This window comes from Notothenia rossii, assembly GCF_949606895.1.
Source record: "Notothenia rossii genome assembly, chromosome: 9".
NCBI classification, from domain to species: domain Eukaryota; kingdom Metazoa; phylum Chordata; class Actinopteri; order Perciformes; family Nototheniidae; genus Notothenia; species Notothenia rossii.
In genome coordinates this window covers 65,746,849-65,763,195 of record NC_136907.1, presented here as the reverse complement: position 1 = coordinate 65,763,195, position 16,347 = coordinate 65,746,849, and the positions used below count along the sequence as shown (strand labels likewise).

The following is a 16,347-nucleotide window of genomic DNA, read 5'->3' as shown; positions in this document are numbered from 1 at the left end:
TTATTTCGCAAACTTGATCATGAACTTATCATTTATTGTTTTAAATCATTGTTTGGGATATACATTGTCATTACTTCCAAAATGACATATTAAAGGCCAAAATCAAAATGATACTACTTCTTTTTTGCCTCTGAATTTGGTAGGCTGCCACATGTATCACATTCTAAGTTTCTATTTTCACTACACCCTCTCTCTCTCTCTCTCTCTCTCTCTCTCTCTCTCTCTCTCTCTGTTTACCTTTCAGACATGCTTAGAGTGAGATGAGTGAAAGCTAGGATACCAACAGCTGAGAAAGAGAGGGGAGCAGAAGGTGTGTGAGTGTTGTATAGCATGGTGGAGGGCTGGACTTTGGGACCATCCATCTGTCACTTTCTTACACCCTCCTTGGCACTGACGGGTCATGGCAACGGCAGCCTGTGACGGATGACTAATCTTCCCTTGGTAATGATTAAGACACCACCCTCTGAATGCCAAGAGGGTGCTGATGGTGAGGGTGGCTGCCTCACTGGCAACACAGAAATCATATGATGAATGGCATGCAAGCATGTTATCACGTGTGTGCGAAGCAAACACATCAGCTGCCAGCTCAGTGAGAATTTCTGGTGAGAATTTCATGAATCATGGCCTGGAAACATTGCTGTATTAGTTCCTTGTGTTCCTCTCATAAGTGAGTAAGAGACAGGAAAAGGAAGAGCATAAATGAATCAATATATGTGCATATTTAAACAAATTAGATTGCGCAGGCTGTAATGATGGAAACATGTCATGTGTAGGAGGGAAATAAAAGGATATTGCCATTATGGATGATGTATGCACTGTTGTGTCACATTGGTGAGGGGAGCTCTGCACCCGCACCAGTCTAATCGTCTTGACTGTGTGTTGAGAAGCTGAGACCTGTCTTATCTTTACCTCATAATGCGCAGGCGTGATCCTATCTGAGCCTTGCAAAAAGCTTTTACCATCTGAACTAGACGTCGTGTGCGCTGCTCCTCATGTGGCGCTCAAACGAATGCTAAAAAAAAATCGATAGGTCTTTTTTTCAGATCGCGTTCAAATACAGCCGGGACATGAAGGTTTCTGTGTTCGCTGATCTCTCCGAACAACACGATTCAACCTGTGGATAGAGTGGAGCACGTGTGTGACCACCGGCCAGTCTCCGGATATCTGGGACTCTATAGCCCGCTGTGCAGCGCGCGTCTTTTCCCTGTTGGCTCCGGTCTGTGTTGGAGGAGGGATCCGGTGTTCCGTTTGACCTAAGCCGAGAGCAGGTATTCAGTTTATGAATGGCACTGACATGGAGGAAATACCGTTTCAGAAAGTCAAAACCAGGCGGAAGAGAAGTCACTGTCCAACGGGCGTCCCTTTGACCACCATCGCGTGTGAGGACGAGTTCGACTGCAAGGAGCTCGAGTCCCTGTTCCAAAACTACAACCTGAAGCTGGAGCAGACGTCCGCTCTAAAAGCCCTGGCTGTGCTCATCTTCATGTCGTCGACACTGGCCTTAGTGGAGTTACTGTCCGGCCCCAGCCTCACCATCTCCAAGGGGTCCCATCCGGTCCACTGTGTCATCTTCGTCTCCCTGTTCATCGTAACTAATGTCAAGTACCTGCAAGTGACTCAGCTCCAACAGATCGTCAACCTGGCATTGCTCTTCGGCTTCACTTTCTCCTTTCTCTGCTGTCCCTTCTCGCTGGGCGCGATGGGGATGGAGCCCCCCACGTCCCCCGAGCAAGGCGTGTGGCAGCTCATCCTGGTCACCTTCGTCGCCTATGCGCTCCTTCCTGTGCGGACACTGTTGGCGGTTGTGTTTGGAATAATGGTCTCCGTCTCCCATTTGATTGTGACTGCCACTTCTGTCACAGCGAAAACACAGAAACTATGGAGGACGGTACGTATGTTCTGCACACTAACTACGGTGCCTTTTATTGTTTGTGTTGTATTGTTACAATCAATAGGCGTATTATGGTATTTAATTTAGCGTCGTACATTAAATATCATACTAGGTATAATGTAGGCCCATGCAGTAAAACATTATTAAGACTTTATTTCAGTACCTAGGACAGTTCCCTTAGACTTGATGCATTTGCTTAGGCATTGATCAAATCAAACAAACGTGTATATTGTATACAAAATAATTGCTAGCTGGTGTCAACTCTGCCAATAGATCAGATAGAGTTATGAACCATGAAGAAGAATTTGAGGTGATAAATGTGATCTTAAAGTCTGGTGAAAAACAAAGTGATATTGAGAGTGCACCTTTCTGCTTGATCAACTATTGTCGTCCTCCTTAGATACTGCAATATCACACCTTTAAATAAGTTCAGATGTCTACAGAGATTCTGTAATAATAAACTACGGTATAGCTAGAGTAAACCTGATGTATACCTGTAGGTCCCTAAAATGAAAACAAATAAAGTTAGTCTGCATGCCGACTGTTTCCCCGGGGTGTGATTTCCTGGCTGGGAATCAGGAACCAGAGTGACATCCTGCCAGCACCAGAAGTAGGGCAAACAGAGTTGCCCACACACACATACACACACAACACACTTTAACCACACTATATGCTTCAGTTATGGAAAAGAGGGCAAAGTCATTCATGTCTTTCCTGAGCAAAAATAGAAATTGGTTCACCACTCTGTGTATATATATATATATATATATATATATATATATATATACATATATACATATATATATATATATATATATGTACCTATTTCACAAAAACATACACACTCGCAATTCTCACTGTCATCAGGTGTGAGGAAAGAGGATATGTCCCATCAGTCAAACCCTCCAGGGGTAGTGGAACATGTCTGCCTCTGTGCAGCATATGACATGAAGATTGTGCATTTTGTGGAAATGAAATGGCGATTTGATCAGTTCATCACACCCTCGGCTGATGACAGCCTATTTACAGAGGAGATTGTTTTCCTGTATGTAGGCTTTGAGTTACCTGCATTGCCATGTGAAGGACAGTGTTAGATGTACTACCAGAGATAGCTAATCCATTAAGCTTAGAGATGAGCTGTGTGGCATGACCCCACACGGCCCAGGCTCGCACCAACAGCCAACATAGGTCCCAGGCTCTCAGCAGACATTACCGTCTGCTCTCATGGCTCAGTCTATGTGAAATGTTTTATCACCAAAGCTAGTGAGGGAAATTTCTTGAAAAATAGGTTATTACTATTTCTTTTGCCTCAGCTGTGAGTTTTGCTGACATCTAAATTCTCTCTGCCAAGAACAGGAACATTCCTAGAGTTCGGAGTAATACAATGGTATATGGCATTCATTTACAATCTTGCGTATAAAGCTTTGATTAGACAAGCAGAAAACAACAGCACTGAACATCTAGATCTATCAATCGCATTCACAATACTATAGTGATATTTAAAGTAACAAGTCCCAGTTTGTCTTTTATTCCGCTGTCCATTAACATCATGGATTCTAACATGCACATAACATGAAAGCTTTTTCAATGCAATGCTCCATGTTTAAATAATAAGAGCCAATGTAAAGTTTCCTCACTGCGTAAAACTATGGAGCTCTCTTACTGACATTGAATGGGTGACATAGCTCCAGAGATGAGTACAGTTTAATGAAGTCAGTTATTTCCCTCTGAAAGGCACATTTTGGTTATGACCACAGTGTTTTGCACCCCTCATCTCAGATGTCCAAATTGACCAACTCAAGGCTGTCAAGTAACTTGAGAATAATTTGAACATGCTGGTGCTTGCCAGCATTGATGCCAAGCACAAAGACAGACTGCTGCTGCCAATAACTCCCTTTTCAAAGCAATCCATTATTAATTGGACTGGAAAATATGCCTGTCTGTGGCAATGCAAGTTGTTATATTGAGTTTCTGTATATATCATCCGAAGTTTTGATAGTCTATTTATGTTGTTCAACATTTGTTTTAATAAGTGAACTGGCTCAGTCCCTAGTCATAGATTTTTCTTGTGGTCAAATATGCTTCATCATGTGCTCAAGCCTGTGATGAATGACCAAAGATATGAAGGAAATGAATTCCTTTTATTCTTACGAAAATGTAATCCTTGCCTTGGATAACAGCTTGCTATTGATGTGGATAGAGTACTGTGTTTGGTTTGTTTCAAAAGTCATAGCAGGCCAACCTCACTCAAGTAGAAAAAAACTCTCTTTTCATTGTGTCCTGCACAAGGTTGAAGCAGTCATGCTGCTGTGCATCTGTTGTGATGGATGAACCACAGCAAGGCTTCTCAAACACTTTAATGTCACAGACTCCAAAATAGAGAAATATTGGGCCCCCCACCACACATCTCTCTTATGGCAGATGTCACAAACACTGTGCACTCAAAAGGTAATAGTTGATAATAAGTGTATTATTCATACAACATTAAGTAACCCTGTACGGAAAATTGCATGCCTGTCACCCAGCTCAACAGATACACACACAATAAATAGAAAAAATAACAAACTAAAGCAAATCTAGAAAAAATCTTTAAAGAAACAAAATCTTAAAGATGCATTACTTAAAAGCGCAAACATGGGGAATTGAGATGTCTAGTTTTATTCTAGTTTATCCTCTCGAAGGCCCACTTGTGGTACCTAATTCCCAGTTTCAGGACCTTATAATTAGGAAAATACATTCACAAATACAGCTGTACATGCATATACAGTGGGGCAAAAAAGTATTTAGTCAGCCACCAATTGTGCAAGTTCTCCCACTTCAAAAGATGAGAGAGGCCTGTCATTTTCATCCTAGGTATACTTCAACTATGAGAGAGAGAATGGGGGGAAAGAATCCAGGAAATCACATTGTAGGATTTTTAATTAATTAATTGGTAAATTCCTCGGTAAAATAAGTATTTGGTCACCTACAAACAAACAAGATTTCTGGCTCTCACAGACCTGTAACTTCTTCTTTAAGAGCCTCCTCTGTCCTCCAGTTGTTAACTGTATTAATGGCACCTGTTTGAACTCGTTATCAGTATAAAAGACACCTGTCCACAACCTCAAACAGTCACACTCCAAACTCCACTATGGCCAAGACCAAAGAGCTGTCAAAGGACACCAGAAACAAAATTGTAGACCTGCACCAGGCTGGGAAGACTGAATCTGCAATAGGTAAGCAGCTTGGTGTGAAGAAATCGACTGTGGGAGCAATTATTAGAAAATGGAAGACATACAAGACCACTGATAATCTCCCTCGATCTGGGGCTCCACGCAAGATCTCACCCCGTGGGGTCAAAATGATCACAAGAACGGTGAGCAAAAATCCCAGAACCACACGGGGGGACCTAGTCAATGACCTGCAGAGAGCTTTGTATATACAGTCTATGGCTGGGACCAAAGTAACAAAGGCTACCATCAGTAACACACCACGCCGCCAGGGACTCAAATCCTGCAGTGCCAGACGTGTGCCCCTGCTTAAGCCAGTACATTTCCAGGCCCGTCTGAAGTTTGCTAGAGAGCATTTAGATGATCCAGAAGAGGATTGGGAGAAAGTGATATGGTCAGATGAAACCAAAATATAACTTTTTGGTAAAAACTCAACTAGACGTGTTTGGAGGAGAAAGAATGCTGAGTTGCATCCAAAGAACACCATACCTACTGTGAAACATGGGGGTGGAAACATCATGCTTTGGGGCTGTTTTTCTGCAAAGGGACCAGGGCGACTGATCCGTGTAAAGGAAAGAATGAATGGGGCCATGTATCGTGAGATTTTGAGTGACAACCTCCCTCCATCAACAAGGGCATTGAAGATGAAACGTGGCTGGGTCTTTCAGCATGACAATGATCCCAAACACACCGCCCGGGCAACGAAGGGAGTGGCTTCGTAAGAAGCATTTCAAGGTCCTGGAGTGGCCTAACCAGTCTCCAGATCTCAACCCCATAGAAAATCTTTGGAGGGAGTTGAAAGTCCGTGTTGCCCAGCGACAGCCCCAAAACATCACTGCTCTAGAGGAGATCTGCATGGAGGAATGGGCCAAAATACCAGCAACAGTGTGTGAAAACCTTGTGAAGACTTACAGAAAACGTTTGACCTCTGTCATTGCCAACAAAAGGTATATAACAAAGTATTTAGATGAACTTTTGTTATTGACCAAATACTTATTTTCCACCATAGTTTGCAAATAAATTCTTTAAAAATCAGACAATGTGATTTTCTGGATTTTTTTTTCTCATTTTGTCTCTCATAGTTGAGGTATACCTCGGATGAAAATTACAGGCCTCTCTCATCTTTTTAAGTGGGAGAACTTGAACAATTGGTGGCTGACTAAATACTTTTTTGCCCCACTGTATATGAACATGTGCATTTGAATAGCAATCAAATGACATGCTTAATTTGAGTATATACAATACATGAACACACCCAAAAAGATGCACACCCAAACATATGTTTGAGTGTTAATCCTGCTACATATTTTTCTTCTGTTTGCAGTTGGTTGCCAACACAGTGCTGTTCACCAGTGTCAACCTGTCAGGGCTGTTTGTGCGCATCCTGACAGAGCGAGCCCAGAGGAAGGCCTTCCTGCAGGCACGCGGCTGCATCGAAGAGAGGCTCCGCATGGAGGATGAGAACGAGAAGCAGGTACAGTCACCTGTGCTCTGCTGAAACTATGGGTAAAATTAGATATGTGTCTAGAATTATTTTCTCCTGCGTTATTCCCCCTCTCTCTCGCTCTTTCTCGCGCGGTGAGTCATTTCAACACATTATTCATTTCTGCTGGGTCTCATGCCTTTTTGGTCTAGCACATTTCTTATCACCACTAACACTTTGTCCTATGATAACTTTGCTTTGTTTGACTATATAAACGTACATTTAAAGTAACTTTATCTTTCTCCTTCCCTCCCTCTCTTTCTCTCACTCTCTCTCTCTCTCACACACACACACACACACACACACACACACACACACACACACACACACACACACACACACACACACACACACACACACACACACACACACACACACACACACACACACACACACACACACAGGAGCGCCTGCTAATGAGTCTGTTGCCCAGGAACGTAGCTATGGAGATGAAAGAGGATTTCCTGAAGCCCCCAGAAAGGATCTTTCACAAAATCTACATCCAGCGCCATGACAATGTCAGGTAGGATCCTCACAACACAGCTGTAGACCAATCCCAGTGATATTTAAATCCCTCTTGAATTTACTTAATTAATACTAATACTTTTAACAGTGGTGCCTGGAGATACAGTATTTTCCTCATTGGCGAACGACCCATGAGAATGGAATAAACGCTGTCTCTGTGAGTTATGGAGCGGGCAAATACAGTTGCAAGACAAAGTATGTGAACCCTTTGGAACTACCTGGATTTCTGCATAAATTGGTCATAAAATGTGTTCTGATCATCTAAGTCACAACAATAGACAACCACAGTCTGCTTAAGCTAAAACCACACAAACAATTATATGTTTTTATGTTTTTATTGAACACACCATGTAAACATTCACAGTGCAGGGTGGAAAAAGTATGTGAACCCTTGGATTGAATAACTGGTTGACCCTCCTTTGGCAGCAATAACCTCAACCAAACGTTTCCTATAGTTGCATATCAGACCTGCACAACGGTCAGGAGGAATTTTGGACCATTCCTCTTTACAAAACTGTTTCAGTTCAGCAATATTCTTGGGATGTCTGGTGTGAATCTCTCTCTTGAGGTCATGCCACAGCATCTCAATTGGGTTGAGGTCAGGACTCTGACTGGGCCCCTCCAGAAGGCCTATTTTCTTCTGTTGAAGCCATTCTGTTGTTGATTTACTTCTGTGCTTTGGGTCGTTGTCCTGTTGCATCACCCATCTTCTGTTGAGCTTCAATTGGTGGACAGATGGCCTTAAGTTCTCCAGCAAAATGTCTTGATAAACTTGAGAATTCATTTTTCCCTCGATGATGGCAATCTGTCCAGGCCCTGAGGCAGCAAAGCAGCCCCAAACCATGATGCTCGCTCCACCATACTTCACAGTTGGGATGAGGTTTTGATGTTGGTGTGCTGTGCCTTTTTTTTTCTCCACACATAGCATTGTGTGTTCCTTCCAAAAAACTCAACTTTGGTTTCATCTGTCCACAGAATATTTAGCCAGTAGTGCTGTGGAACATCCAGGTGCTCTTTTGCAAACTTCAAACGTGCAGCAATGTTTTTTCTGGACAGCAGTGGCTTCCTCCATTTTATGACCAACTTATGCAGAAATCCAGGTAGTTCCAAAGGGTTCACATACTTTTTCTTGCAACTGTAGGCTCTGAATAACTCGTCCATACCTTGGAAAGAACATCTAGGGCTACGGCTTTTTGAGTGATCTGACCCAACAGTGTCCTAAAACTGTTTCCTTAAAATGGCTCCAGGCTGCAAGCTGAAATGTAATACTTCACATTGATTATCAATGGTTAGTCCCTGACTCACTTGTTTATTGTCAGTCTTGATAACACTGAATCGAAATGCAATGCGCTTTCCATTTTGATTAGTATAGTTATTCACATTTTGTAGCAACTATAGGGACAACATGGAATTTACCCAAATCTGTGCTAAGGATAATTTGTTAGTGCATTTGCCAACTTCTGGGCCATCATGGGGCAAATAGCTTTTTGGAGTCAGGCACTAGAGTAAGGCAGATTAATCAATGCTCGGTGAAGAGGGAATTCCTCTGGCACTTGTGCAATATCCTGCACAGCTTCCAAGATCCCAGCAGTATGAGAGTGATAATGTCTGTCTTAAGATCATTACTTTTCGCTACAGGGGGATGACCTTTGAACTTCTAAACTCAATAACTATCAAAGAAGTCTTCAGAAACTAGCTTTCAATAATCTCACATCAGTCTCTTCAGACTCTCTTGAGAAGTTACAGTAATTCGTTTAAGACATTAGTTTATATGCTGTGTCAAAACAATTCTGACACCATCATAGCATTGATAATCTTTCCTCTTTAGCAACTATTTGTAATCAAGCCAGCAAACAAACCAGCTGTTTCTCAATTTGTCTGAAATATGTCAATGGGGGGCCTTAAGAGTTCACGCTGATTTAATTTACTTAGTGTTGTTTGTTTACTTTGGTCTGCATTGGGCTGCTTTATATAACATACAGTAATGGAAAGCACTATTTAGATCCTATACAAAAGATAAAATAGTAAAATAATGATGGTAATATGTTTGAATACAATTAAAGTCCTGCTGTTCAAGTATTATTAAGAATTTATATCATCCACAACTTTTTTTGAAGAATGCCATTATTCAGTAGAATTGCACCTGTCAGTATTTGTTAGTAATTCTTCCTCCAAACTCCTGCAGCATTAGTTGGCTCTGCTTGACCTTTAAACCCTCTGTCGATGAGATGTTAACAGCATGTTTAACACGACATTCACTCCTCCATCGTTTGCTATTTATAGGGCCGGTTTTTTTATTCTCCTTTTAATCATGTATCTTAATCTGCATTTCTTACTGTATTCTTAAATCTCCTTTTATTCTGCTCCCACATTCCCTTGTTTCCTTTTCTTATCTGCTCGTCCTCCTTTTCTGTGTGTGCTCAGAGCAGCAGGGACGCTTGAGGAGGAGAGTTTGCTTAGCCCCAGGATTAAGTTGCTACTGGGGATTAAATGCAATGGAGACTAAATTCTTGTTGCATAACACTGTATGTGCGCGCGGTGGTTAAATATGGACCCATCTCAGTGGAGCTCTGCTGATTGCATTTGTGCCTGCAACTCCTTCAGATAGCCGCCACCCTTTGAGAGTGATCTAAACTGGATGTGGACATGATTTATGTGATTTGGGCTACTGTAATTAAGAAGTAAACAGCGTGCTCAATGTACTCCGAGTTTTCTTCATTATGTTCGGAGACTGTGGGCAGCGTTTGATCTGATTAAAATCCAGCCACAGGGATATTGTAGTAATCGCTCACGAAAAAAATAATAGGCCTCCAAAGAAACAAACCTGAAGTTTATTTAACAAGATATGTACGGTATTAGAGCCCCATTTATTGTAATTATTGTAATGGATTATAATATAGTAACGATTAAATAATACATATTAAAAATGCTCTTGAGCTGAAAACAAAAGTGCTGACTGTATAGGAATAAAGCTCCAGTATTCACCTCTAAACTGTTTCTTGGTTCATCAAGTCACATTTAACAAATTGCATTTGCATTACTAATAAGAGTTATCAGATACAAATAATGATAAATTATGAGCAGGCACTGTTTGATATCCCATCTTTCTTTCAGGCTTATCACCACTGTATAACTTAGCACCCACTTTAGCACAATATTGATCTTTACCACTCGTTGAATTTGCAAGCATTTTATTTTTGCCATATTTCATTCCACGCCCACATATACGACAAAAGATAGGTATATAGGCAGTCCCTTACACTAATGATGTTATTTTACCCAGTTGATATATCAATTATAAATCTTCTAAGGGCTTTCCTTTTTACATTACTTACATTTCCGTTCAATAATTATTAGAATAAGAGAAAAACCGGTCTGTTACTACTGACATGGTTTCTTGTAATGTTTTTAGAAGCTCACTTGCAATGTAAAAAACAAGTTTGATTTAATCCTTCTAAAATGTATTGTAAGCATCTTCACGCTCGTCTTTGTTAGCTACCTTATTGGCTCGAAGTCAGCACATACACTGCCCACACACTGTAGCTCCAGAGGGGCCTATCCAAAGTTAACCCTTGTGTTGGCCTGTGTTTCTGCTACATGATTAAATTGAAATCACATATGCCAAAATAGCTACAGTAATGCTTCCCACAGAGGGAAATAGGAGATCATTGAGGAAATAACTGTCTGCAAATATGTGCCTTTGGAGAGGAAATAATGGATCAGGGAGTTCGACTTAGACAATATTATGAGACAAGTAGCAGTTAGCACACGATAATATCTGTGTGTAAAACCTTGTTTAATCATTTGAATTTTGGTGCTTTAAATGCTGTGGATAGAGCTTTCTGAGCCAGAAATATAAATTGGCAAGAGGTTTTGACCTTGACCGTGGGACAGTACAGTAAAGTAGATTGGGTGTAGGTAATCGCTGTACAGACTAATTTATAGCCGGATTAAGAGGCTTCAGTCTCAATTTCTGTGCTTCTCAGTGATCTTACTCGTGAAAAAAGAGTACCTTTGAGATGTGACATTACTCAATAAAATGTTGCTTGATCTATCTGCAAATTCTATGTCAAATAACTCTGGCAACACTTCAAATTTGTATGTTTACATTGTGAACAAGGACGTTTAAATACAGATCAAATCAAAAACTATGCAGGCGGATATTAAATGTATCGTTTGCGGTTAAAAAATGAAGCCCCAGATGTTTGAGTTATTACCTGCGTGTTCAGCACTTACCCAACATCCACATCTGTCTTTATGATTTAGTTTGCCTGTCCTCCAACACATGGACAAGGTTATTAATTACAAAGTAGGCTCCAGTGCTGTCCTGTTTAATGTACATACCTCTATTTTTGTACTTTTATGATGTGCTGAGTTGGACAAGTTACTAAGTAGTTGCTCATTTTGGTAAGGTAATTAATCATACACATTTCAAAGCTGAACATGCTGTTACTAACAAAACATGTATAGCTTATTTAGTATTGACCAGCATCTTGACCGGAATAATATGCGCATTGCAAGCTTTTCTTCTAATGTTGTACAGTGTTTACAAAGCATCTTCGTAAACCTGGGACAGAGAGATCTGACCTGAACTTTCAGAGGAACACATGCCCCATGCTTCACATTAAAGTGGAGACAATGGCATGCATGTGGTTCAAATGAGGTGAACACAGCTCAAAATAACTAATACAAAGCAGTTGTAGCCTGTAGTAGGGCTCCAATGATGTTAGTTTAAGTGGTGTTTATTCCTTTTCAGGAATTGTGGAAAGAAAATGTGGAAAGACAATTTACACAACGCTGTCTTACAAAAGAGCATTTCATTTATGAAGCATACATTCATCATGAAAACGCCCCAGTCTGCTACCTCAGATGTCCCCTCCGAAGACATAAACTAAGGCATGTGTCACTTTGCAGAAGTCTGTTAGCCATCACGCTAGGGAACATCCTAAAATATGTGTGGACGGCCACTATCTTGTCAGTGTAATATCATTACATTACAGAGAGAGATGCACTGTAAGCAACTCCAGGCAGACGTTGTAGTGCTACTGTGCTATTTTTAAAAGCAGAGCCCTGAAATCATTAGCATTGTTCCTTGCAAGCAAAGTTCATCGTCTACTTTTAATAGACAGCACTCTAGAGTATGTACAAGAGACACACTGTAAATTAGTTGTGATTGGCTTTAACAACATCATTTTATTGTGCAATTTGCACAATTCCTCTCTTCTAGCAACTGGTGGTCTTTGAATTGATTACTGCATGTGGGACAGTGAAACAATTATCATTTTTTACAGCTTGCCTGATTTTAAATTGTAGATCTTTGAAGAGAATGGCAGAAGACTAATGACATGTGTGTCAAAATTATAATCAGCAGTTGAGCTTTTAAAATGGTCTATTCCAGACAGTTTACAAGAAATGTGTATGTTTGTTAGGGGGATCAAATAAAAGGGCATGTGTTGGTTAATTCAATCCACACATTAAAGATACTTTGACTGCATCCGTATGCTATTCTGTCCACTGAAATGACACATTTTTGAAGTTATTTTGAATGTCTACACTTTAATGATTTATATATGTGTAAGCCAAAGCTACTGGCCAATTGAAACATTCATACATAGAAATGTATTCAGCATCTTTAGGGTGACATCTGTGAGACCACAAAATGACATTTAGCAGCCCCCCTTTAGAGATATCTGCACTCTGTCACATTGTGAAAACACCAGCCCACATGCAGGCTACAGTCTGCCGTCAGTGTGTGAGTCGCAGACATGTGAGTTGGACAGGACAGAGTTTGATGACTAACCCTCTTCACACCCTCCACTGCCACCCAACACTCTGGGCAAAACCTTAAAGTTCCTGCTCTTCTCTGACGCAGATAGATAGTGATTAGTTCCTCAAAGGCTGGTGAACCCTTTTAAGACACTAGAGTTTTCAACAAAAGTAACCTTTTCCTTCCAGGACCTGTCGTCATGTTTGAATGAAACATGATTAATAAATGCAAAAAACTAAAAAAGATATAAAAAAAGTGAAAATAACCTCTGCCGAACTTGAAACCTGAAATTTGAAATGAAAACACTCATAAGGAATTATAAGTTAAAATGCAATTAAGGTGGATCTTTTTCCATTTTTAAAAAGAGGAGGAAACCATTCGATTTTTTTCAGAAAATAGCATCTAGCTTTAGGCCTCTGGTGAGGTTGCGTTCCCCATGGCAGGGTTTAACTGACACCTGATGGCCAGCGTTGCCCTGTAGTCCACACATGTTGATACAAGAAGTGAGATAACCTCAACACTCAGTATACTGATCTGTGTTTGGACTGATGACAGTGTCACTTACATGCAGAGTCACTGAGTCCGATATGGAGCGTTTAAATCACAGATGGGACTAACAGCAAAAGAGGCGGCTAAAACAACATTAGTCTCCCAGCTGGTTAACTGCTTGTGTGACAGTAGAGATATTAGGAACTATGTTTAGTGCCCGCCTACACATATATTAGACCAATTGTATTACAGCATCTTCCGTCGTTACCAACAATGTAAGCCAACTGGAGAATATTAATGTAGGAGGTGGTATCACTGCAGAAAAGCTAATTCTTATTAACATTTCTAATTGATGTTAACATCAAGTTCTCTCAGTATTGTGTACTAACAATCAAAAGGGAGTACAAGTTGACCTGGAGAGGGGGGGAGAGGCCTTGATATTTGTAATATATGGCTGTTCATCAGCTCCTTACAGGACATGTCTCCACCTTGATTCCCATGAGAATGCTCTCGCTTCTATTTTTAAGTCGCTCTGCCTGACTGCACTGCCAGTCTCTGCACACTGTCTTTCTCTCTCTCTCTTTTTGCTGCTGCAGATCATTAAATTGAATGTTTTATGTTAAATCATTATGCAAAGAGAATGTTCAAATTTACTTTAGCTTAGACTCTTTAAACATCATTTTAAATACATTCCTGAGAGCTAATCTGATGAGGCATCCAATAATCTTTTTTTCCCTTTATAGACGCTGCTATAAATAACCTGCATTGACTGAAACGCTTCTTTTTTTATCTCTCCGTCACAGCATCCTGTTTGCAGATATAGTGGGTTTCACCTGCCTGGCCTCTCAGTGCACAGCGCAGGAACTGGTTAAACTGCTAAATGAGCTTTTTGGAAAATTTGATGAGCTCGCCACGGTGAGTCTGTTTCCCTTCCTTGAACGCACAGTCCCTCAATCACAGCCCCTGTTTGCATAAAAAGCAGATATTTTTTTCTTTCTTTTCTTTCTCCTTCTTTTAAAGCCAAACTTTAACACAATATAAATGTATGGCATTGTGTGTGTTTCCTAGCACATGCCACCATCTTAGATGTCCCAAATGATGCTTAATATGATTATCCAGTGCTTCGTTTAAAGAAGAGTTGACAGACCTCTTTAATCTATGCCAGATTTAGCTAGGGCTAAACTCTGGTTGTGTGAATGAACTGAATGAAGTTGTACTTGTCCCAATCTCCCTGGGTTCGCATGCAGAAAAGATTTCAGCTCTCCCATCTGTCAATATATCACTCTTTGTGATTTCAGTTCTGAAAATCCGCTCAACTTTTGCTGTGAATTTGACGGCTGCCGTTAATCTAGTCTCTTTCAAATGTGACGCTGGCAGTTGACAACATCTTTCAATCAAAGCACCACAGGTACCTTGAAATGCTTTTATTCATAATATGCTGCTCAAAATAAAAGCACATGGTCAAAAGAGGGATGATATTGCTCAATCTCCGACACATAGTGTTTTTGTTGGTGAGAAGATTGAGCCCCTGAGCTCCTGCAGATCACCCCACTGCTGCTATATCTACATGTAATCTGGCCTCTATAATTTACACTAGGCACATGCCTTCGTGAAATCCGTTAATCCACGGGATTACAACTAACCCTTTTTTGCTTTCATAGAAGGTTTTACTTGGCCATGTTGGGAGCTTCTATTTTTAACCTCTTTGTTGACATGCACAAAATTAGAAGCAACTAAAAAGAGAATGTCTCTCACTCGATTTATTTCTGTCAAATAAATGTCATTGCCTTTCCAATTAGTTCTGTATCAGTGACTCTACCTGGCACACACACACACACACACACACGCACGCACGCACGCACGCACGCACGCACGCACACAGAAGCAACCACAGAAGCCCACTGGCAAACTCTCAGTTACAAGTCAAGTCACGTGAACCAGTTGATAGATTTAATGTTTCACAGATGCTACAATTCATTAAGCTTCAAAACCACATTTTGTATCTTCTAGTTTGGCTAGAAGAAATGCATTCTTGAGCTATGTCAATTCTATTGCCGTGGTGATTTATTTTCATTCTTTGGGTCAAAACTCAGTAGATTGGTCTGATCTCCACTTGGCTGCTACCTACTCTGAGCTTTGTGTTACCATGAAAAGCTGTCCCCAGCCATGGAACGTGTTATCAAATGCTCCATCCTTGCCCTGACCCAAAGCCACACTCATTCTGATCCACTTTGGCAGGAAGTGGCATTGCCAGTGAGTCATAGCTGTGGTCACTGTCGGCACACAGACTCCTCTCGTTCCATACGAAGAGCGGGCGATGCCACATGGCCACTGGGCATCATCTCATAATACTATTCCAGCACCATCCCCACACCACCTGTCCACTCTTTGGACTTGTCAAGCTGCATGGGAAGATGGCCAGGAACGCAGTGTACTCCTAAAGTGCTGTTATAGTCGACTAAGTCTTCTCACCTCTCTCTCTCCTCTCTCTTTCTCTCCTGAAGGTACTCAGACAATTTTTTTACATAAATGAAGATACACCTTATCACCTCAGTTAGCTAACAGACACATACCATCTCTTGAATAATAATCACTTTCACACTTGATCTTAGGCATATGATAAAAATAGACCTTTTGTGTTTGAGCATTAGAAACAGTTAGCCACTTTTGAACTTAGGTATTTTTAAACATTGCAATTTCATGTGAACACTTGCGATTTTTCTCCTCCTACAGTATATTCTCAGTCTATTCTATGAAGCTGAGAACAAGCAGTTAAAAAAATAACTTTGCATTGTATCTTCCGATAAAGTCTATATATGTGTTAGCAACAGTTGCCTAAGTATTTACACATCCAGCAGACATGTAGCAACATTAGCATTTATTAAGAGTCTGGTGTTTGGCCCCCTTGCAAATAAAAGCTCTATTTTGGTCTTTACCCCCTGAGGCAAGCATATGGCTGTTTAGTTTCTAAATGATCTACTGT

General features: G+C 40.8%; 1 protein-coding gene across 1 annotated transcript in view; it reads left to right on the top strand.

The window, feature by feature from the left end:
• Nucleotides 1-273: 273 nt before the first annotated feature.
• Nucleotides 274-16,347, top strand: part of LOC307018982 (adenylate cyclase type 1-like) — a 38,593-nt gene continuing 22,519 nt past the window's right edge. The window contains exons 1-4 of the mRNA XM_079649569.1: nt 274-1,888; nt 6,425-6,574; nt 6,988-7,106; nt 14,168-14,279. Of these exons, the coding sequence (XP_079505695.1) occupies nt 1,280-1,888; nt 6,425-6,574; nt 6,988-7,106; nt 14,168-14,279 (990 nt within the window). The 5' untranslated portion in view covers nt 274-1,279. The remainder of the gene's footprint in view (nt 1,889-6,424; nt 6,575-6,987; nt 7,107-14,167; nt 14,280-16,347) is intronic.